This window comes from Sciurus carolinensis, chromosome 11 (genome assembly GCF_902686445.1).
Source record: "Sciurus carolinensis chromosome 11, mSciCar1.2, whole genome shotgun sequence".
Taxonomy (NCBI): domain Eukaryota; kingdom Metazoa; phylum Chordata; class Mammalia; order Rodentia; family Sciuridae; genus Sciurus; species Sciurus carolinensis.
In genome coordinates this window covers 74541584-74564080 of record NC_062223.1, presented here as the reverse complement: position 1 = coordinate 74564080, position 22497 = coordinate 74541584, and the positions used below count along the sequence as shown (strand labels likewise).

General features: G+C 42.4%; 1 protein-coding gene across 5 annotated transcripts in view; it reads left to right on the top strand.

Annotated features, from left to right (window-relative positions):
- Positions 1-7490: 7490 nt before the first annotated feature.
- Stim1 (stromal interaction molecule 1) overlaps positions 7491-22497 on the top strand; it is a 221846-nt gene continuing 206839 nt past the window's right edge. Inside the window, exon 1 of one of the 5 annotated variants that reach the window (XM_047518623.1) lies at positions 7491-8363. In XM_047518623.1, the coding sequence (XP_047374579.1) occupies positions 8225-8363 (139 nt within the window). In that variant the 5' untranslated portion in view covers positions 7491-8224. The remainder of the gene's footprint in view (positions 8364-22497) is intronic. The other 4 variants (XM_047518626.1, XM_047518624.1, XM_047518627.1 and 1 more) reach the window with 4 other exon arrangements.

Genomic DNA, 22497 nt, shown 5'->3' with positions numbered 1-22497 from the left:
TCAGTCTCTCAAGTAGCTGGGATTACAGGCATGGGCCACCATGCTTGGTTCAGTAGATGTCAAATGAATAAATGAACATTGGTAATAAGTAAGAGTCTAGAACTGATTCTGGAAGAGGAGATGATGCTCTGTTGCTTCTAAGCCAAGTTCTCTCCTCATTCCCTACCCAGCCAGATCTTAGGCGATTTCTCCGTGATGGATGTACTTTTCATTTTTGGACACCAGGGAGCGCCACTATTAACACAGCCCAAGCTCAGGGATTCCTTAAGTTTTTGAGCAGATTTCTGATTTGAATACACTTCTCAAAAGTTTCTCTTATTTTCCAAATTAAAGCTATTGGTGACCAGAAACCCTGTGATTAGAGGAAGGACAATTAGGCTGCTATACAGAACACACATCATTCATTCATTCACTCAGCCAAACACTTATATATTAGCTACATACAGGGCATCCCAGCCTGTGAGAATACAAAAATAAATGAAATGCAGTCCTTGATGAGTTCAGAGGCTAATGGTGAAGGGAGATGCTTATTAGATAAATAAAAATTCAGTTACCAAAGCACTCTAAGGTATAGCAGAAGACTGGAGAGATGGGGAAAAATCAGGAAGGGGTGACTTGGAGTTGTTTTTTTTCTTTTTTAATCATAATCCTTAGTACATCATGGCTGTCATCATTGGTTAAGTAATGAATATTTTTATTTCACTTGAACTGAGACATAAAGGATATGGAGAAAATCTCAGAGGAGAAAGCAAGCTTGGTTTTCACTCTACCACTTCTCAGCTTCATTTTTCATTTCCAAAATGAATATAGCCTCTGTCTTTTCTAGCAGAGTTGCTATGAGGAAGAGATGAGATAATAGATGTAAAAGTTCTTGAAAATAGTAGACTGGGGACATAAGAATTAGTGTAACCTAGCTGGGCAAGGTGATTCACACCTGTAATTCCAGTGACTCAACAGGCTGAGATAGGAGGATCACATATTCAAGACGAGCCTTACCAATTTAGGGAGACCCTGTCTCAAAAACAAAACAAGGCTGGGTGTGGTGGCGTACATCTGTAATCCCAGCAACAGGAGTCCTGGGGCGGGGGAATCACAAATTCAAGGCCAGCCTCAGCAACTTTGTGAGACCTTGTCTCAACATAAAAAATAAAAGGGACTGGGGATATAGCTCAGTGGTAAAGCATCTCTGGGTTCAATCCCCAGTACTACAAATAAATAAATAAATAAGTAAATAAATATAAGGGTTGGTAACATAGCTCAGTTGTAAAGTATTCCTGGGTTTAATCCCCAGAACCAACAGGGGCGGCGGGGCGGGGGCAGGGGCAGAGGGGAGAACATAAGAAGAAAGAAAAGAAAAAGAAAAAAGTTGCAGGGGTGGGGAGAATTGGTTAAATCCTATTTGACTTATCTTCAGAATATCCAAGCAAAACCTTAAGAGTGATGCAAGGGGGGCTGGGGTTGTAGCTCAGTGGTAGAGTGCTTGCCTAGCATGTGTGAGGCACTAGCTTCCATCCTCAGCACCATATAAAAATAAATAAATACATAAATAAATAAAACAAAGATATTGAGTCCATCAACAACTAAGAAAAAAAAAAGAGTGATGCAATGGAGACATACTTAGTACATGGCTTAGTGTATAGGTTTTAAAAAGGAGGGATTGGGGGAGCTGGGAGTGGCACTGCATGCATGACGTTAATGCCAGTCAACAACTCTGGAGCCTGAGGCAGGAGGATCACAACTTCAAAGCTAGCCTCAGCAACTTAGCGAGGCCCTAAGCAACTTAGTGAGACACTGTCTCAAAATAAAAAATAAAAAGGGCTGGGGTTGTGGCTTAGTAGTTAAGTGCTCCTGGTTCAATCCCTGGTACAAAAATAATAAAGAAATAAATAAGAGAGGGATGGGAGTGGGGAAAGAAAGCTGTTTCATCCTGAGACTTACAATGAAGTGAGGGGTTCTTGTAGAGCTACACTCAAGCAAAGACATATCACAAGCTTTACTGAGGTGAGAGTTACAGCTTCTGATCCAAGAAGATCCATGAGATTTCCAGTTTTGTTTTTTTGTTTTTTGTTTTTTGTTTTTTTTGATACTGGGGATTGAACTCAGAGGCACTCGACCACTGAGCCCCATCCCCAGCCCCATTTTGTATTTTATTTAGAGACAGGGTCTCACTGAGTTGCTTAGCACCTCGCCATTGCTGAGGCTAGCTTAGAATTTGTGATCCTCCTGTCTCAGCCTCTGGAGCTGCTGGGATTACAGGTGTGCACCACTGTGCCCAGCAGGTTTTACTATCTTGTAGAATAGTAAAGTTGAACTGGATCAATAATCTGGTAGCAAATTGTTTTAATAGGGAGACAGATCCAGAAGGAAACTGGCTTTTCTAATGTTATATCATATCATGGAGGTAGAGAAAAGACCAGAATATTCTTCTGTTCCTCACCCATGGCATTGACTCCTAGACATCATTTATTTTGAATTGGGTAAAATGTATACAACATAAAATTTGCTATATATACGTATATATGTTTTTTTTAAAGACCAGGTCTCAGGGCTGGGGTTATAGCTCAGTGGTAGAATGCTTGCCTAGAATGTGTGAGGTACTGGTTTTGATTATTAACACCACATACAAATAAATGAATAAAATAAAGGTGTGTCAACATCTTTAAAAAATATTTTTAAAAAACTGAGCCTCATTGTGTTGACCAGGCTGGACTTGGGCTGGGAATGCAGCTCAGAGGTAGAGCACTCACCTAGTACCCATAAAGCCCTGGATTCAATCCCCAGGCAAAACAAACAACAAAAGAAAACAGAAGTGCTTCCTGGGCTAAAGCAGTCCTGCCTCAGCCTCCCTCCCAGGTAGCTGGGACTACAGGTGTGTGCCATGGTGCCTGGTTTTGTGGTGCTGGGGATCCATCCCAGGCCTTGTGCATGCTAGGCAAGCACTTTACCACTGAGTCATATCCTTAAACCTTAATCTACCACTGGCTCCCCACACCCCACTGGGGATTCAATCCTGGGGATTAAATCCAGGGTCGTTTTACCTCTGAGTTACCTCCTCTGCCCTTTTTGAGACCAAGTCTTGCAAAATTTCCAAGACCAGCCTCGGATTTGTGATCCTTTTGCCTTAGCCTCTGAGTAACTGGGATTACAGACATGTGTTATGGTGCCTGGCTTCCTTAATAATTTTTTAGTTATAGTTCAGTCATGTTAAGTACATTTACACTGTTGCACAACCAATAGCCAGAACTCTTTTCATCTTGCAAAACTGAAATCATACCCAATATCCCTACCTTCCCCTTTCCCTAGCCTTGGACAACCACCATTCTATCTATGTTCTGTCTCCATGAATGCGACCTCTCTAGATACATCATATAAATAGAATCACAGTATGTGTGTATGTGTGTGTGTGTGTGTGTGTGTGTGTGTGTGTGTGTGTGTGTGACTGGCTTATTTTACTTAGTATATTGCTCTCAAGGTTCATCCATGAAGTAGCATGTGTTATTCCTTCCCCAGCCACATTTTTGTGGTACTGGGATCAAATCCAGGGCCTTGAACATGTTAGGCAAAAATTCTACCACTAAGCTACATCTTCAGTCCTTTAAAAAAATTCAAGATAGGGTCTCACTAAGTTGCTCAGTCTGGCCTTGAAATTTGTGAGCCTCCTGTCTCAGCCTCCTGAGTAGCTGAGATAACAGGCATGTGCTACCATGCCTGGCAACACTTTGGGTGTGTGTGTTGGGGAGTGGTGGTGCTAGGTTCAAACCCAGGGGCTCGTGTGTGCTAGGTAAGTATTCTACCACTGAGCAACCTGTGCAGCCCAGAATTCCCTTCCTTTTTCTGACTGTATAATATTCCACCATATATATATATATGCACACACATATATATGTATAATATTTTGTTTATTCTTTCATCTATCAATGGAAAGTTGGATTTCTTCCATCTTTTCACTGTCGTGAATAATGCTACTATGAACATGCTTATACAAATATTTGAGACCCTGCTTTCATTTTTTTTTTTTACCCAAAAATATATACCCAAAGTAGAATTGCTGGATCATTTGGTAATTCTACTTTTAGTTCCTAGACACCATTTTTAGCCTCACAGGAAATGCAGCAGGCTCCAAGAAGTTCAAGGTCTTGGTGTGAACCAGGGTAACTGACCCAGGTTTCTTGCCTGGTCAGGTTTTTGTACCAAATAGATTATGCACTTATACCCACAAAGAAATAACATAGTGTCTAAGAGAAATGATGCAAATATGAAGGAAGTTGGGTTAAGTATGTTTTACTTTGTTCTTTTCTTGCATGTTCTCTTAACCAAATGAGTGCACAAGTAGGTGGCTTAGGTGGAAATTACAAACTGGCAGTCTGAGTGATTAATCTGGGCTGCGGATATGTTTGATGGCCTATAAAGGATTTTTTTTTTTTTACTTTACATACTTACAAATTAATGGCAACTTTTTACTACCCAAGAAAGTGAAATAACTTCCTATGCATTTTTTTGCAAAACAATTTTCCTCAGAAGAGATGATTAAATATATAAATGGAGGATATCTAGAACCTACCACATGACCAGTGAGAAATTTCTACAATTAACAATTGTTTTTAATGACTCACCAAGCACAAAATAAAAAATTACATAAAAATCAAATTTCCCTGCATATCAGAATAGTTCAATTTACCCATGGATCCCACACAATTCAAAATAGATAACAATTTTATTAAGTAACTTAAAAATGCTACCTATTAAACTCTCACACTATTGCCTGAAAAGTACATATAAAATTATCAAAACTAAATGATTCTTTACGAAAATAAATGGTAAAAATTTAAAAAAATCTAGAGATCTACATTAAGAGTGAGCTATTAGGGCTGGGTTGTGGCTCTGTGTTAGAGCACTTGCTTGGCATGTGTAAGGCCCTGGGTTTGCTCCTCAGCACCACATATAAAGAAATAAATAAAATAAAGATCCATTTAAAACTAAAAAGATATTTTAAAAAAAATGAGCTTTTAATAAAGAAATCAATTTAGGCCAGGTACCATGGCACATGCCTATAATCTCAGCAATTCCTATAAAGGGTTTTATACTTTATTTTCATGGTACTGGGGATTGAACCTAGGACCTTGTACATGCAAAGGACAAGCTCTAAACTGAGCTACATCCCCAGCCCTGGGTTTTGTACAATATTAAACATAGAATCTGTCATATAAAAGTTCATATTTCTATCTTATCTTACTTATAATAAGATACTTACTTATTGTCAATAGTGGTCCTACTTTCCTGTCTGCTCTTCAGTCCACAATTTTCACCACTCCCTATTACTACCCTGACTTTTTTCAATCATATAACCTACTTGTCATTTTGTCATTTAAGACCCTTTGCTCAGAGTCTAGGTTTAGTTGAATCTAGGTAAGGTTTGTGTGTGTGTGTGTGTGTTGCATAGGAATTGAACCCAGGGCCTTGTGCTTGACAGGCAAGCACTCTACTAACTGAGCTAAATCCCCAGCCCTAGGTAAGGGGTTTGACTTCTGTTTTGGCCAGTTTTCCAGCACATACTGTTCCTCAGTAAATATTTGAGTGATCTACAAGACATGGCACAATCTGAGAGACTAGGGAGACTGAGGCAGAAGAATCACAAGTTCAAGGCCAGCCTCAGCAATTTAATGAGACCCTGTTTTGAAATAAAAATTTAAAAACGGTCTGGGGATATAGCTCAAAGGTAGAGCATCCCTGGGTTCAATCCCTAGTATTGAGGAAGAAAAAAAGTGCTCAGGTGAACTAATGCATGACAATCAGCTTTTACTGAGCACCTGCTCTGTGCAAAGTCTATGGCTGGATCCAACACAGAGAAGAATGACCTCTGAAAATTCAATCTCCTAACTATGGGGGGAAGAGCACATATACCTATGATACAACTCTGGCTGCAAGACTGATTTGAGGGGGTGGTTAGGGTAGGAGTCTCTAAACTGCAGTCATTGAACTGTATCTGGAAGAACGGGAGGCCACCTAGTTATATGAAAAGTCTCCCCTGCAAAAGTAACAGCATATAATAACGCTGTGAGGTGGGTTGGTTTGGGAAACTTAAAGAAGGTCACGGGCTGGGGGTATATAGTTCAGTGGTACAGTGCTTGCCTGGTATGCTCAAGACCATGGATTTGATCCCCAGCACTCAAACAAACAAACAAATAGCAACAACAACAAAACGACACAGTATGATGGAAACTTAATAGAGTGGGGAGCGTGGTAATAGATGACGTTAGATATGTATTTTTATATCAACAGCCTAACCCTTAAGCCAGGCAGCTGTTGGGCAAATCCGTGTCCTGGTCTTCAAAGGGCTTGAACAGGAGTGGTTTAGCACTGTCAGTCAGAGGAGGGACTGGACCTAAACCCTTCCCCTGCCTTGGGTGCCAAGGACAGGTTAGGGCACAGAGGAGGTTTCAGTAAAGATTGCTGACAGTGTGCTTGAGAAAAGAACAGGAAGTGCAGGCTTTGTCGAAGGAGGCCCAGGCAAGGCTCTCTTTGGGGCACTCGTTCTCAAGTCGCTGCTGCCTCTTCCAACTGACTCTGAGAGCTGGGAGAGTGAGATGCAGGGAGGAACCATCCACAGGGCATTCCCGCAAATACCTTGAGCGGGCGGGGGGTGGGGCTTGAAAGGTAGGTAGGAAAACGGGTTATGAGTGCTAAGCGAGGGCATCCCACTTTACTTGGAGGGTCGGGGAGGCGTGCTCAGAAGGTAGATGAACGCTTTTAGCCCAGATTCAATGTATGTGAAGGGGAATGTTACCTAGAGTGGTCTGGATATTTCATTTTGCTTTCGTCATAATTTCATCTGAAAATGCTCACGGGCCCTAATGGGCCTCCCTCGGGGCGGGTCCTTCACTCTAACCCTCTGCAAATGGGCAGGGCCTCCCAGGAGCTTGTCCTGCCTACACTACCTAGATTTGCTCACTAGGGGTCGCTGCACACGGGCGACGGAGCGCGCGGGTTCCCAAGTCTCAGAGAGGCGGAAGCTGATTGGTTATGAGGAGCGGCGAGAGGGCGGAGTCTGAAAGGCCAGTTGGGAGTCCGGGGTTGGTAGCGCACCCCCCGGGGCCAAACCCTGACTGTCTTTTGTCGCCTCAGGCGGTTCCCTGGCGGCTATCGTTGTATAGGGACTTCTGTCAGCCTGGCTCTAAAGCTGAGGCGAGGGGAGCAGCACCGCGGCGGGGAGATCAGGGCAGGGCAGCTGTTGCCGCTGCCGCCGCCGCAGGCCTGGGTTACCTGAGCAACTGCGTGTCAGGGGCTCGCCCGCGGGCGGGCGGTTAGCGCGGGAGACTATCGGAAGGAACAGGGGAGGCAGGGACCTGACCCTTGGTTCGTGGTCGGGGACCTGGAGAAGACCAGCGTAGGGTGGGGGGCCGGGAGACCCTGCCCGGGGCGGGGGGATTCGGGAAGCTTTCTCCAACAGGTTATTCCGGGATAAACCCCGGCACTAGGGCGGGCCCGGGCTTCGCTGGGGGCCCGGCGGCGCGGGGCGGGCCCGCGGAGAGCACGCCCCCGCCCGCCCGGGCCCGCCCCGTGCCGCCCGCCGGCTGGGAGCCGCTGTCCCGGGCCTGGCCGGTGCGCCTTCGCCTGCTGGACCAGGGCACCGCCGGGTGCCTGGGTACGGGACTGGGCGGGGGCGTTGACTTCGGCCTAAGAGGCTTAGGATCCCGGAGACGCCCGTACCCGCTGGGGCCTGCGAGTCGCACGCCCTCCTCGAGCTTCTGCTCGTCGCTCCTTCCCGGGGCGAGGTCAGGTGCCCCCGTTCTCTCCTCCATTCTCTTCCTCCCTCCCCCGCCTCGGTGCCCGCGAGAGATCCTGCCCGCCCCCTCTTTCAAGGGTGTAGCAGGCTACGGAGGTGACGGCGGCCCCGCAGCCACCCTGCCCAAACTCTCCGGAAGCCGCCCGAGCTCAGGCCGCTGTAGCTCCGGCGGACCCACTGTTGGACCAGAGGCCCTGGCCCTCCTCCCGCGTCCAAACTTGGAGCACTTGACCTTTGACTATCGGAGGAGGCAGGCCCGCAGGTGGCTGGACAGCTGCGGCGCTGGGAGGGCATCTTGCCTGGGGACCGTCGGCTGCACTCCCGGGCTCCCTGTGAGGGCATCTTGCCTGGGGTCTGTCGGCTGCACTCCCGAACTCCAGGCTTTCCTTCTGGGATTCCAAGGTGTCCACTTAAGGCGCATGTGGATTGAGACCTAGAGTCATGGATGTTTGCGCCCGTCTTGCCCTGTGGCTCCTCTGGGGGCTTCTCTTGCATCAGGGCCAGAGCCTCAGTCACAGTCATAGCGAGAAGGCCACAGGAACCGGCTCAGGGGCCACTTCTGAGGAGTCCACTGCAGCAGGTAAGGCCTTGCTGCGGGCTGGACTGTGCTGGGGGCTTTAACTTAGAACTGAGTAGCCCAAAGTGGGCAAGTCAATGTGGGTTTTTACATGTGAGATTGGTGGAGGATCCACACCTTATTGCGTAGTCTCAGTTGTCCCAGAAGTTCTTTCTGTTCAGGACTCATGGCTAATGTTCCTATCTCCCTAAATAACTTTCCTCATCCCTCCTCAGGATGTCTTTTGCTGCAATGAGAAGAAGCCTTTGGGGCACCTTGACCTTTCAGACCCCATCTCAGAACTATTTGTGTGGAAGGATGATCTATCCAGATAAAACTCTATTACTTTTAGACTGTTTCAGCACTTGATAGTAGAAGGAGAATGAGACCACTCAGACTGAGCAGGGAAAATCAGGGCTGGGCCAGCTTGTTGTCGGATAGTCTGGTGTTCAGGTTTTCCTTTCTGTTCCCACCACCGTGGGAACCCTAGTCCCTCCCTTCCTTTAAGTAATCTGCTGTCTCTTAGCTGTGCCCAACTGAAATATGAAGGCAAATCCTTAGCTGGAATCTTATTTACCACTAGGGAGTAAAATGGCCTTTTCTTGACATTGCATAATATAATTCCTGGGACTGCTTGTTAACTTATTTTGTTTCTTCTGACTGATGAGTGTAAATATTCCATGTTATTTTTTATCTGTCCTGTTTTTTTGTGTGCACTTGTTGAGCTTGTCACACCGCAGGAGCCCTGGTATATACTCTTGCAATCGAAAGGAACACTTTTAAAATCCACTTATTTTACACGAAACTTTGAAGATCAGTTCTCTTTTCCCATTTCTCTCACCCAGTTGTCATGATCTGCTCAAAACTGTGACCCAAAGGCAAGGTTCCCCTCAGGGGGTGGTTATACTGAGTTGTTTTGAGGCTAGCCACCTCAAGTGAAAGGATGGTGGCTCAGAGAGTACATGCTGATGCAAGTAGAAAAAGAAGTACAGTGGTTGGGACTTTCATGGATGGATCCAGCCGGCATTAGTAGTAAACCTTTTCCTGGGCACCCCACCCGACCCCTTTAAGTTTCTGACTGGACTCAATGTAATTCCAGATTCACCAAGGGCTGATTTCCCAATGAGGCCTGTGTTGTCCTGTATGCAAGCATGGCACGCCTAGCTGTCCTCCCCCCCTTACTGAGGATTGAACCCAGTGTTCTTAACCACTGAGCCACATCCCCAACTCTTTTTTGTAGATAGGGTCTCACTGAGTTAAGTGCCTCGCTAAGTTACTGAGGCTGGTTTTGAACTCTCGATCCTTCTGCTTCAGCCTCCAGAGCCACTACGATTACCAGCGTGGTGCCCAGCGTGCGCCACTGCGCCTGGCCTAGCTGTTACTTTTTTTTTTTTTTTTTGCGGTGCTGGGGATTGAACCCAGGGCCTTGTGCTTGCAAGGCAAGCACTCTACCAACTGAGCTATCTCCCCAGCCCCCTAGCTGTTACTTTTTAAGAAAGGTTCTTCATTCAAATTAATTCTTTCTCTATACGAAGTTTCCTTGACCCCTCAAGCTTAGCTCAAAACTTGTTTCTCACTGTGCTATGAAAGACTGACTGAACTGTGAGGTAGACCTAAGGAACATCTCTGCTGTTCCCAGTTAGATCTCTATTTATAATTAATATGTCCCCTTTTTCCACTCCAAAATATGAAACCCTGACATGAATATTTTTGAGATGTTCTATATTTTAGAACATTTAATTAATTAATTATTTTTTTTTGGTGGTGGTGTGGGGGATCAAACCCAGTGCCCCATGCAAGCCAGGCAAACACTCTACCACTGAGCTACATCCCCAGCTCTCCAGCCCCAAAAAGGGATGTTTTGAGTTTTAGACTTTAGCTAGCTCTCAGAATCTCCTCTCCCATCCCCATGGTAAGAGGCATTCCAGCATCCCTCAGTATCACTCAATGTCTGAGCTTATGGAGACAGCCCTCTGCATAACATATTTCAGAGGCCTATACCGAGTCCTCATTTTTGGTCTTATTTCTTATTATTTTTGTTCTTTTCTTCCTCAGTTCAGTAATTGGTTTCTCTTGTCACAATATTAGTGAATTCTAGGAAGGAATGTCTCAGAGAGGCATCCTAGGTGATGTGAATGACTGGTTTGTGGAAACCTAGATGTCTCAGTACTATTATTCTGGTAGGTTGTCCCCTTCGGTCTTTTTGGTACGTTATCTATGACTCAGACAGACTTACTTATTCAAAGAGGTGGTTCATAGATTGGGTTCTGCAAAAGTGTTTGGGGAGAAATTTTCTATGCATCTAGGAACCTTTCCAACCCCTGTGTATCCTCAGGACACAGAAGTTTTACTTGCTCTTAAAGTTACCACTTTTCTAAATCAGATTCAGCATACCTAGTAAATTGTGTTCTCTTCAGTTTGTATTTTATAGTTACACAGCTATTTTTCCTATAAGTCTCACAGTGTCCCTATTAGAATGCAGGGTAGGATAAAACATCCCTTTTTTTTATGGGCGAAGAAACTGGGTCCTGTGCTTGGTGTTATAGGCTGTCTTCTGATGCGTAAGTACTGGACTTTTACCATCTTCTCAGGTCCAGTTCTGTTAAAGGAGTGCCAGGAGGGCCTGGAGAATGTTGTTCTTTGGCAATTAGGCAGACTCTGGTGACTTCATAGCTTAGATCCAAGGAAAGGGCTACCTTTTTCTCTTTTGGAGAGTGTGTTGCAGGGACCCAGAAAATTCACTTTTGGATATATGTACCTTTCTGTCTCTTAGTTAGGTACAAGATTTGATTCTAAGAAGAATTTAGTTAAAATGCTTTGTCTTTCCCATGCATATAGTAAGTACTATTAAAAACCTGACCCTAGGGCTGGGGTTGTGACTCAGTGGTAGAGTGCTTGCCTAGCATGTGTGAGGCACTAGGTTTGATTCTCAGCACCACGTATAAGTAAATAAAAAATAAAGGTCCATCAACAACTAAAAAAAAAAAAGCCTGATGCTGCAGTGAAGGCAGGTGCTCTGATAAGAGGCTCTCTCATTAAGCAGTGGAGAGGTAATTTCTGTCACTTTCTAACTTTTTAATACCTGCATGCACAGCTGTGCCAAGTTATTTTTTCAGTAAAGATCTGTGCCTGGCTGTGCTGCCGCTGTGGGGCCTGCATTTTTGAAGTTGACCTGATTGGATAATTGGAACTTTGCTTAGACTTTAGAAACTCAAAAATATTTTCTGTAGAATGTGTACAAGGGACCTTAGGTAGAATCTGGAGTTGGAGATGTCAGTGTTGGAAGTATTGAGGGTCTCTAATCAAGAATTGTGGTTTGGGCCTTGGAGGATAGGCATCTTGAGCAGTGTGCAACCTGCAGGCTGTCTTTTCAGTCAATCCCTGATGGAGTGGCAGGCTAGAGCCCTGCCAGCCCACCAAGCTAGTTGCTGCTGCCTCCAAGGCTATAAATGGCCGGGCCATCTTGGTAGCTATGCTAATTTTAGCTGAGGGTGTCTCCGGAACTGGGCTGAGGCCAAGAGCAGGTGGGTGGGGCTTGGCTGAAGATAATACTGGGGCTGGGTAGAGGGACACACTAATCCTGGGGCAACCAGGACATCATCTGCTTCCAGACCTCAGCTTTGACAATCACCTTTAGCTAGGTTAATTGATTCAGCAAACAATGAACAGTGCCAGCTCATGTGCTATTTATTCAGCAAGTATTTGAGTGCCTGCCCTGTTACTATGTGTTTTCTGTGGGAATTTAAGGATGAACAATAAAGTCATCTTCCCTATTTCATGGAAATTAGTCTTGTTGGGAAACAGAAAATAAACACATAAATAAATATATTATCTTGTGGTAAGTGACATAGAAGAAAGCATGAACAGAGTGCTCAGGGGAATGAGAAGAGAACAGACATCTAGTTAAAACTGAAACCCAGTCTATTAGGACAGATTAATACAGTAACATCATTAGTAATAATATCTATGTGGTAGATACTATTATAAACATTTTATTTTGCTTAATTTTTATGACCATCTTGTGTAATAGATATTATTATCCTTATTTATAGTTGAGGAATTAAATCATAGGTTAAATAACTTGCCCAAGTTTATACAGGCGTAAAAGAGCCAGAGTTTGAATCCAGGTAGTCTGATTCTTCACCTTCCCAGCCACTAAACTTTACTCTCAAAACTTTGTGATATCCAGGCAGGGTGGTACAAGTTGGTAATCCCAGTGATTTTAGGAGGCAGAGGCAGCAGGTTCAAAGCCAGCCTCAGCAATTTAGTGAACCCTTAAGCAACTTAGCAAGACCCTGTCTCAGAATTAAAAAAATAAAAATGGCTGGGGTAAATGACTCAGTGGTAAAGTGCCCCTGAGTTCAATCCCTAGTACCAATGCAAAGCAAAGCAAATCAACCAAACAAACAAAAAACCCAAAACAAACAACAACAGAGACCACCACCACTACCACCACCAAAAAACCCAACTTTATGATAAATGCTGTAATGGAAGTATTATATGTATATATATGTGTGTTTATGTATACTCACACATGTTATGTGTGTGTGTATATATATATATATATATGTTATTTGCATGTGTATAGATATATTTATACATATACACCCACACACATACACACACATATATAAATATATATATATACACCCATACACGTACATGGCTGTTAAAAGCCCAGAGGAGCAAGTGATTAGCTTGCCTGGGAATGCTGGGGGAGGTTTTATAGTTTCCCCTGTAATTTTTCTCAGATGTTGGGTAGATGAAAAGTGACTGCCAGATTCACAAGTTAAGAGAGAAAAATCAGTTAGTTCAAACCACTTATTTTTCCATATGAAGACTGTGATACCCAGAGAAGTATTAAATAGAAGTTTTAGCTAACTTATTGGTAGAAAATTATCTAGGTCTTTTGAGTCAGAGACTCACATGTTTGTGGCCAACCTTAGCAATTTAGCAAGGCCCTAAGCAATTTAGGGAGATCCTGTCTCAAAATAAAAAGGTCTGGGTTGCGGTTGTAGCTCAGTGGTAGAGTGCTTGCCTAGCATGTTTGAGGCATGTCAATCCTCAGCACCACATAAATAAAGTATTGTGTCTATCTATAACTAAATTGTTTACAAAATCAGTAAAGGAAGTAAAAATGAAAAATAAATTAAAAAAAAAAAAAAGGTCTGGGTATGTGGCTCAGTGATTTAGCACCCCTGGGTTCAATTTCCTAGTACCAGATAACAAAACAAAACAAAACATCAACAACAACAAAACAAAAAACAAAAAAACAACAATGTAGCAATGAGGTTATTTCACCTTAAAAAGCCCAGCACTGGGGATATAGTTCAGTTGATAAGAGTACTTGCCTTGCAAGTACAAGGCTCTGGGCCCAGCACTGAAAAAACAAAAAAAAAAAACCAAAAAAAAAAAAAAAACCAAAAAAAAAAACCAAAAAGCCCAGCGTTGATGAGACCTTGGCAATGAAGGAATGAGGTCTTGTTGAGGGGAGTGGTTTCTTAGGTCTCCACAGGACTTGGGTTCCAGTCCCAAGAGTCCTTTTTGTGTTTCCTCCTGGGCTGCCTTTGAGATACATTGCTGAGGACTTAGAGGGCATTCTGTGGTACATTTCCCTCTGTGGGAAATGATTCTCCAGGAGACTCAGTTGCTCTTGCTACCAGGCTTTTAGGGAGAGAAAAAGATACCAAACAGGGCCCACAATAGAGTTTTTTTTGTTTTTTGGTTTTTTTTTAAACTGATAACAAGAATATTAAGATATATAACAAAGTAAAAAGAATATAGAGGATGACACATTGAATATCCATGTGCCCACAGTTTAAGAAAACAGTAACAACACCGTGGTTTCTGTATGTCTCCCAGGATACTTTGTGCACATTTCTAATGTAACATATAGTACATAGTGTGTGTGTCTATATGCATATATATATCCATATATATATATATATATATATATATATATATATATTCTCACAAGTGTAAGATCTTTGTGGAGAAAGGGAGGAGGGGGTTACACTTTCTGTCTTTACTGTGCCCAGTCTAACTTTTATTAAAGTTTGTTGAAAAAACTGGAGTGATGGCCTGTTTGAATAGATCCTATTTTCTCTCTTCCTTTCAAACTGTCTTATATGTTTTGGTACACATTCTGGGCCTTACCTTAACCTTTGTGGGTGTTAATTCTCACCCAGGACACTTTGTATTAAGTTTCATCCAAGTTCAGATATTTTAATATTTTTTTCAATCTTTTATTTAACATCACTTTTGCCTGTTTTAAAGATGAGCTAAAAAAATTGTGTTCTAGGTGACAGGGCTAAAACATGGCAGGATCAGAACTGTAACTCTTGGGATCTATGTACTAAGCTCATGCTGTTTTTACCAAAGCATTACCTGTTGGCATGTTCCAAAGGGGGAATGACCTTGCTAATCAGGCACTCAGAGCCTTTATAGTCTGATCATAGCTGTGTTGACAAAGGTGTTGAATAATATGGTCAAAGCTGTGCTGTTCTCAGGGATAGTACAATCAGCATTGTTGGAGTTATCTGTTTGTGGGTCAGCCTGCCTTATTATCCCATAAGCTTCTAAAGGGTTAGGACAGCAGGTGTTAACTTTTTACTCCAGCTTCTAGCACAAGGCTTGACATGTGGCATATTTTACATAGTATAATGTTTTAGAATTGAATTAAACTTGATTTATTGTCTTGTTCTGATTCTGATGTTGTTTACCAGGCACCTGATTAAAAGTTGAAAAATATTTTCCTTGGAGGGGCTAGATAAATTGAAAGAAATAAACTTAATTTATTTAGAAAATTGAGTCTTAGAATTTCTCATTGACTTGATAAGTGAAATCTTGCTGTATTTGTTAAAACAAGCAACAACAATGACAACAAAGCAAAAACACCCAGATCCAGAGCTTTTGGGGCCAACAGATTCACTCTACTTGGAAGAAATTTGTGTAGGATTTAAAGAGGCCAGATTATTATCACTGCTATTCTCCAGGAGAAAGCATTTAAGAGTAGCTGGAAAACTGTTTAATTCCACAAAGACCTCTGCTCTGTGTGTGTGTGTGTAACTGGATAGACACCTAGACATAAAGTAGGATGATTGCCTTTGGTTTGCTGAAGGGTCTGAGTTGGACACAGTCATGAGACATAACTATCTGGATTTAGAGGAGCTTTACAGTTTGAGTGTCTTTCCTTACTAACTGTGGACCTAGTGGAGGGTAAGTTACCTCATCTCTCTCAGCCTTAGTTTTTTCATTTGTAGAAACGGAATTACCATGATGAAAAACTTTGTAGTCAGGATAAAATTATAAAATGAGACAACTTTTATGAAAGGGCATTATAAACTATAAAAGATGTACATTCGGGGTAGTGTCATCCTCTTAGTCTTTGCTTTTGTGGGCTTGAGAAGCAGTCAGAATCTGTCTACTTAGGTAATGTATTTGCAACTCTGAATCTGCTGTAGTTTCAGTGTCTTTTTATTAGTTATACACACCTGACATATATAGACTCTGAGTACGGTCAAACCAGGTTTTTATTCAAGGCTTACTCTAAGCCCTGGAGAAACTGTTCGTAAAGTCTGGGTGTGAGTATTTGAGCTTATTTCTGGCTTGTGGTTCCTTCCTTTTTCTGAAGATAACCACTTTCCTAGTTCGCCTCATGTAGTTCATCAGCCTGTAGTCTTGAAATAACTGAGTAGATGGAACTAGTCCTCACTTTTGTTGATTATTTATTGGTGCATAACAAATTATTCCCAAAACTTTGAGGTTTAAAACAGTCTATATTGATTGTCTTCCAGTTTCTGCAAGTCAGGAATCAGAGGGCACCTTACCTACTTGGGTACCTCTGACTCAAGCTGTCTCATGAGGTTACAGTCAAGCGATTGACTAGGGATGAAGGCTCAAATGGGGAGAGAATATTTGCTTTCAAGATAATTTACATGGTTATCAGTAGGCCTTGGTCCCTTGCCACATGGGCTTCTCTACTGGGCTATTTGATGATGTGACAGCTTCTGTCCTCCAGAACAAGTAATTCAAGAGAGAGCAAGAGAGAGGTGCCCAAGATGGATGCCTCTGTTTTTTGCCTAATTCTGGAATTGATATGCTATTACTTCTTCCATATTCTAATTGTTAGAAGCAGGCCAGGGGTTGGGGATATAGCTGTTGGTAGAGTGCTTGCCTAGCATGAAAAAGGCCCTGGGTTCAATCCCTAGCACCACTTAAAAAAAAAAAAAAAAAAAAAAAAAAGAGGCAGACCAGTAAGTCTTGCCCATACTCAAGGCATGGGATTATACAAGGACATGAACACCAGAAGGGCAGAGGTCTCTGGGTTCATCTTTTATCCATCATGCCACTGACCTGAGACCTAACAGGGATTATTTTAAAGGATGCCTCTGATATCACCCTAGGATATCATGCTATTGGGAATAATGGTTTCTAGGTAGTATGGCCTTTTAGCTTTTCTTTGAATTCTTTTACTCACCTCCTAGAGTCTTATGGAGTCTTTTTCTTTTTTTTTGGTCCTAGAGATTGAACCTAGGGGCACTTAACCACTGAGCATATCCCTAGTCCTTTTTTCTTTTTTTTAATTTTGAGATAGGGTCTTGCTAAGTTGCTTAGGGCCTTGCTAAGTTGCTGAGGCTGTCTTTAAACTTGCGATCCTCCTGCCCTAGCCTCCTGAGCTGCTGGGATTGTAGGCATGCACCACCATGCGTGGCTTATGGAGTCTTTTTGAACTCCCCATTTGGTATCACACCCTTTGGTTTACACATGACTTCATGGCTTTGACATGGGCCCTTTTCTACTACTCTTATTCTTGGGCTCTCCTCAGGCCTAGTCCTAAACTAGCTTTATCCTAAGCTTTAGTCCTGCCTCCTAACTCCTTGTTTGGTACCTTTGATCATTGTCCAGCCATTTTTCTTAGAGCCTTTTCTACTCCAATTTGTCTTCTGAGAGCTAGATTTATAGATGGCATTGAATTGGGGTTTACACATTGAAAGATGAAAAAATATTTTTTTTAGGTGCTAGGTGCTAGGACTTAACATCCTGGTATGTCATAACTGGAATAGATTTTAGGGACCATCTTTCCCAAACTTCTCATTTTAAATATGAAAAGAACAACTTGCCCAAGATTTTGCTAAGCCAGGACTAGAATCTAATTTCCTGTTTCTCATTCACATGTTATTCCCACCCTGTTGTGCAGTCTCTAACCTAATGTAGTCATCTGGTATTGTTAGAGGTCTGAGACCTGTAAAGAGGAGAACAAGAAAGTAGTTGACAATATTAAATTAGGTTTACAGAAATTGGACTGGACAGAGTTAGTTGGTGTCAAGTGCTGCTTTCAAGGAACCACCTAGCTAGAGAGCATTTATATAAGGCACAGAAAAATAATCCCAAACATCACTACTCTATGTACATGTATGATTACACGAATGGTGTGATTCTGCATCATGTACAACCAGAGAAATGAAAAATTGTACTCCATTTGTGCACAATGAATCAAAATGCATTATTCTATCTTGTATAACTAAATAGAATGAACAATAAAAAAATTCCAATAATATCTGTTGCATATTGTTTTAGTCAGCTTTTTTGCTGCTGCTATTAAAAGACCCATCTAGCACAATTGTAGAGGAGGAAAAGTTTATTTGGGGGCTCATGTTTTTTCACAGGCCTTAGTCCATAGAAGGCCAGCTCCATTCCTTGGGGCTCAAGGTGAAGCAGACTATCATTGCCAAAGAGTGGCAGAGGGAGGCAGCTCACATGGTGATGAGGAAGCAGAAAGAGAGGTATCCATTTGCCAGATACAAATATATATCCCAAAACCATGCCCCCCCATGAACCATTTCCTCTAGCCATACCTCACCTGTTTCCAGTTGCCACTCAGTTAATCCCAACAGGGATTAATTCACTGATTAGGTTAAGGCTATACAGTCCAATCATTTCTCCTCCAAACCTTACATTTTCTCACGAGAGCCTTTGGGGGACACGTCACATCCAAACCATAATACATATGGTGACTAACATCTGAATGCTGTCCCACTCTCTAGGTAGTATCAGTTTGGTGGAACAAGAGATTTCTATTGGGATGTGCAGATTGAGTTCCTGAAGGAGGTGGGTCAGAACCTTAGGCAACATGTCTCATTGTTTGGCTTAACTGGTTGCATTATGGATTTGAGGACTCCATAAGCAAGGTAAATGTATCTGAAGTCTGGTGAGGTTATTTGTGGCTATCTGGAAAGTGCTAAGGGGAAGCATTCTGGGCACTAAGAATTTGACAAAGCCTTACCTGTGTTGAAACAACTTGCTAGACAGGAGAGATTTGAGTAGGGGTAGCTGTGGCTCTGTCATGTTTATCAGAGTGGGGCAGATTATTTTGTTTGAGAGGCGATGCACTATCAATTTGTTTCTGATGGAGTGCTGAGAATAGAGAAGATGCAGGTTCTAAAATCTCTGTATGGGTGGTGGTTGCTTTTCCATCTCAGTTCTAGCCCTAGTCCACTTCACTCACTTCATCTCTGTTGCACTGTCTGCACTCTTGACACAGCCATTTTTTCCCCCTTTGTTTCGGTCTGCAGAACATGCCATTATTTATACTGCTTTCCTTTTGCCTTTTATGTCATTTACTTTCCTCCCAGAATGTTCTCCCTGATCCTTCTTTATTCTCACTAACCTCTCAGATCTCTAGGAAGTCTTTCCCGATGCTTATGCTAGTCATGAGATACCTCTCATCTCCAGTCAAACTCTGGTGTCACTATCTGCAATACTCTCCATGTACTTCACACCTTGCTTATGTCTCTTAACAGTGAGAGGCAGCTTGTGGTAGTATCAAGAGCACTGGGTGCTGACTTGAGTCCTTGTTGACAGTATCATTTAAACCACAGTTTCCTGCCAGTCATTGTGGCGCATGCCTATAGTCCTAGCAGCTTGGGAGGCTGAGAGAGGAGGATTGCAAGTTCAAAGTCAGCTTCAGGAACTTAGTGAGGCCCTGTCTCTAAATAAAATACCAAAAAGGGCTGGGGATGTGGCTCAGTGGTTAAGCTCCCCAGGGTTCAATCTGTGGTACCAAAAAAAAAAAAAAAAAAAAAAAGTTACAGTTTACATAAATAAATACAGCTTCCTCACTTGAAAAAGGAAGTTAGAGTTATTATGCTGGGTGTGGTGGTGCACACCTGTCATCCCAGCAACTCAGGCGGCTGAAGCAGGAGGACTGCAAGTTCAAAGCCAGCCTCAGCAACTTAATGAGACCCTATCTCAAAATAAAAATAAAAAGGGCTGGGGATATGACTTAGGGGTGAAGCACCCCTGGGTTCAATCCCTGGTACAAAGAACCAAAAACAAACAAAAAAAAAAATGAGAGAGAAAGAGAGAAAGATAGATTTATTGTATAGATTTAAAGCCTTTTTCTTTGCAAAATTTCTTTTCTCTTGATAAAAGCCATGTCTGGTTTAACGGCAATAGTAGTACCTATCCTCAACATCTGTCACAATGCTGATCAGACAACTTACACCCAATAGGTATCTATTGAATGAATCAATGTGTAATACTGAATTGATTTTGGGCTGAATAGGTAGGGGAGAGAGTGTCAAGTAAATTGACATCAGTTCCTGTAAAAAGCTTAGACAAGTGTGCCCAGGCATTGGGGTAGATTTACGTGGTGCGTTTTTTTTTTTTGGTACTGAAGATTGAACCCAGGAGTACTCTACCAGTGAGTTACATCTGCAGTTCTTTTTGTTTGTTTGTTTGTTTGTTTTTCTTTCTTTTGTTTTGTTTTGGGTACCAGGGATTGAACTGAGGGGAACTCAACCACTGAACTACATCCCCAGCCCTTTTTTGTATTTTTTATTTAGAGAGAGTCTCACTGAGTTGCTTAGGGCCTCACTGTTGCTTAGGCTATCTTTGAACTCATGGTCCTCCTGCCTCAGCCTTCTGAGCTGCTGGAATTACAGGCATGCACCACCCCACCTGGCTTTATTCTTTATTTTGAGACAGGCTCTCATTAAATTGCTGAGGATCTCGCTAAGTTGCTGAGACTGGCCTTGAACTTGTGATAATCACCTGCCTCAGCCTCAGGAGTCAGTAGGATTACAGGCATATGTCACCATCCCCTACTGAGGTAGGTTTTCTGAGAAGTCTTATGGGCATGATTTTTCTGCCTAACCTGCTAACACATCCTTACTTAATGATCATTTACTGAAACTGTGCTCAGTGACAGTTATCAGTCACACCGCAGAGTAGTTTAGCTATTGACTCTTGACAGTTTTTGTTTGCCACAGTAATGACCATCCTTAACAAGTGGCTGCAGTAGGAGCAGAATAGGGCTCTTCTCAAAGAGAACATAAGACCTGTAGGCCTGACTCCCTTGGGTTCTGCTGCTCCTCATCTTTGGTTCCACAGCTCACATAGGTCTACCTCAGGTCAAACTTGATGCAGCCAAGTTAACAGAATGAACTTTAACTGCTTTTCTTAGCCTGGCTGTGGGATGGAGAGGGAACCATTTTTTATGATTCCCACTACTGGACTTGTTTTGTACCAGGGAGGTAGGATAGTCATGTGATGATTGTTGACTTTTTAAATGTTATCTCTGATACTGAGAACTCCTTGGGCCTCTGAGAACTTCAGCCTGAACAGACATCCCATCAGCTTTCATTGAAGGCATTAGGGAGGTGCCTCTTGGGAGACAGGATGGAAGAGGAAAAGCAATGAGAGTCAACTGTGTTGTCAGCATGGCCCAGCTAGGACAAACCTGTTCCTTTCCTCTGTTATTTATATTTATAAAGCTCATAGATACCTTGGTTGAGCTCTGGCCTAGGTAATGACCAAAAATCTCACCAGCAGACAGGTAGGCAGGCTTCCAAATCTCATGTGCCTCAAATTTTCAAAGTATGATTTAGTCGCTCTGCTCTTTTTTAGCTTCTCTGGGTTATCTCAGGCCTCTTAAGAAGCTCTCAGAACTCTCAACACTACAGTGTATGTTAAAACAAATGTGTCAATGTTTGCCAAGTTCCCAGAGCCAGCTACTAAAATATAGTATTCATGGGAGATGGATGCCCTTCAGGTACAACATATCTACACAGGTTAGAAAACTGTGTGTGTCTTTGTGTTTGTGTGTATGTTGGTGAGTCATCATATTTGTGGATGTCTGGTTTCAAGAAACTTTTGCTGACAAGGGCAAAGGTCATTCAAACTTGTACTTCATATCTCTAAAGAGATAAATATGTAATTAAGACAACTCAAATAACTTCAACGATAAGAATAATGATGGTAGCTACTATTTATTGAACTCCTGGGTAGGTGTTTTAAAATGGCACAATAACTTTTATAGGTGGATAATTGTTCTTCAGAAAACTCTGAGAAGTTAAGGTAATTTTTCCAAGATGTTGAACCAGGATTTGAATTGAGCTTTATCTGATCCCCAAGAACAAAACTTTCTGTTTTTGTTTAATAACTTTTGGGGAGGGAGAGAAATGGCTGTATGATTTTTAGGTACAGATATGCATTTTGATTAGAAATTATACAACTGTTAGTGGCATTAGTTTATTCTATCACCTAAGTGGCCTGGAAGAAACTAGGATTTGGAATTGGGGGTTGGAAAGAGGGAAAGAGGGGCTATATTCAGTATTCTGAATGGGTAGTATCATACTGGTGAAGTGTCTAGCTACAGAGTGGTGTATAGTCAGTTCGTACCTTCTAAAAATAGAACTCTGATATAAAACTTGGGATAGGGACTGTATCTATGTAGTATCTTTACCTCTTCAGTCAGCATTTAACATGTCTGTTACATGTTTTATGACAATCCCAGCCCAGTAGAAGGGCTCAGTATGAGAGAAAAGATGTATATGTCATAATAAGAGTGCTTTTTTATAGAGCACCTATTCTGTATCAGAATTGGACTAGATGATTTCACATACCTGATATTATTTAATCCTCACAATAGTCTCCCATTTTATAGCTTATTGTGCAAAGCATTCTATCTAGGCTCAATGCCCCAAGATTGATTCTATTAGTCCTGTTGGAAGAAGAGATCACCTCTGCCTGAGAGATCAGAGAAGTTTTGTGGAGAAAGTAGCAGCTTAGTGAGTCTTAGGTACTTTAGGCAGAAATGTAAGGGAAGTATTTCATTCAGAGGAAATGTCATGAGTAAAGGTATGGAGTGCGAAAA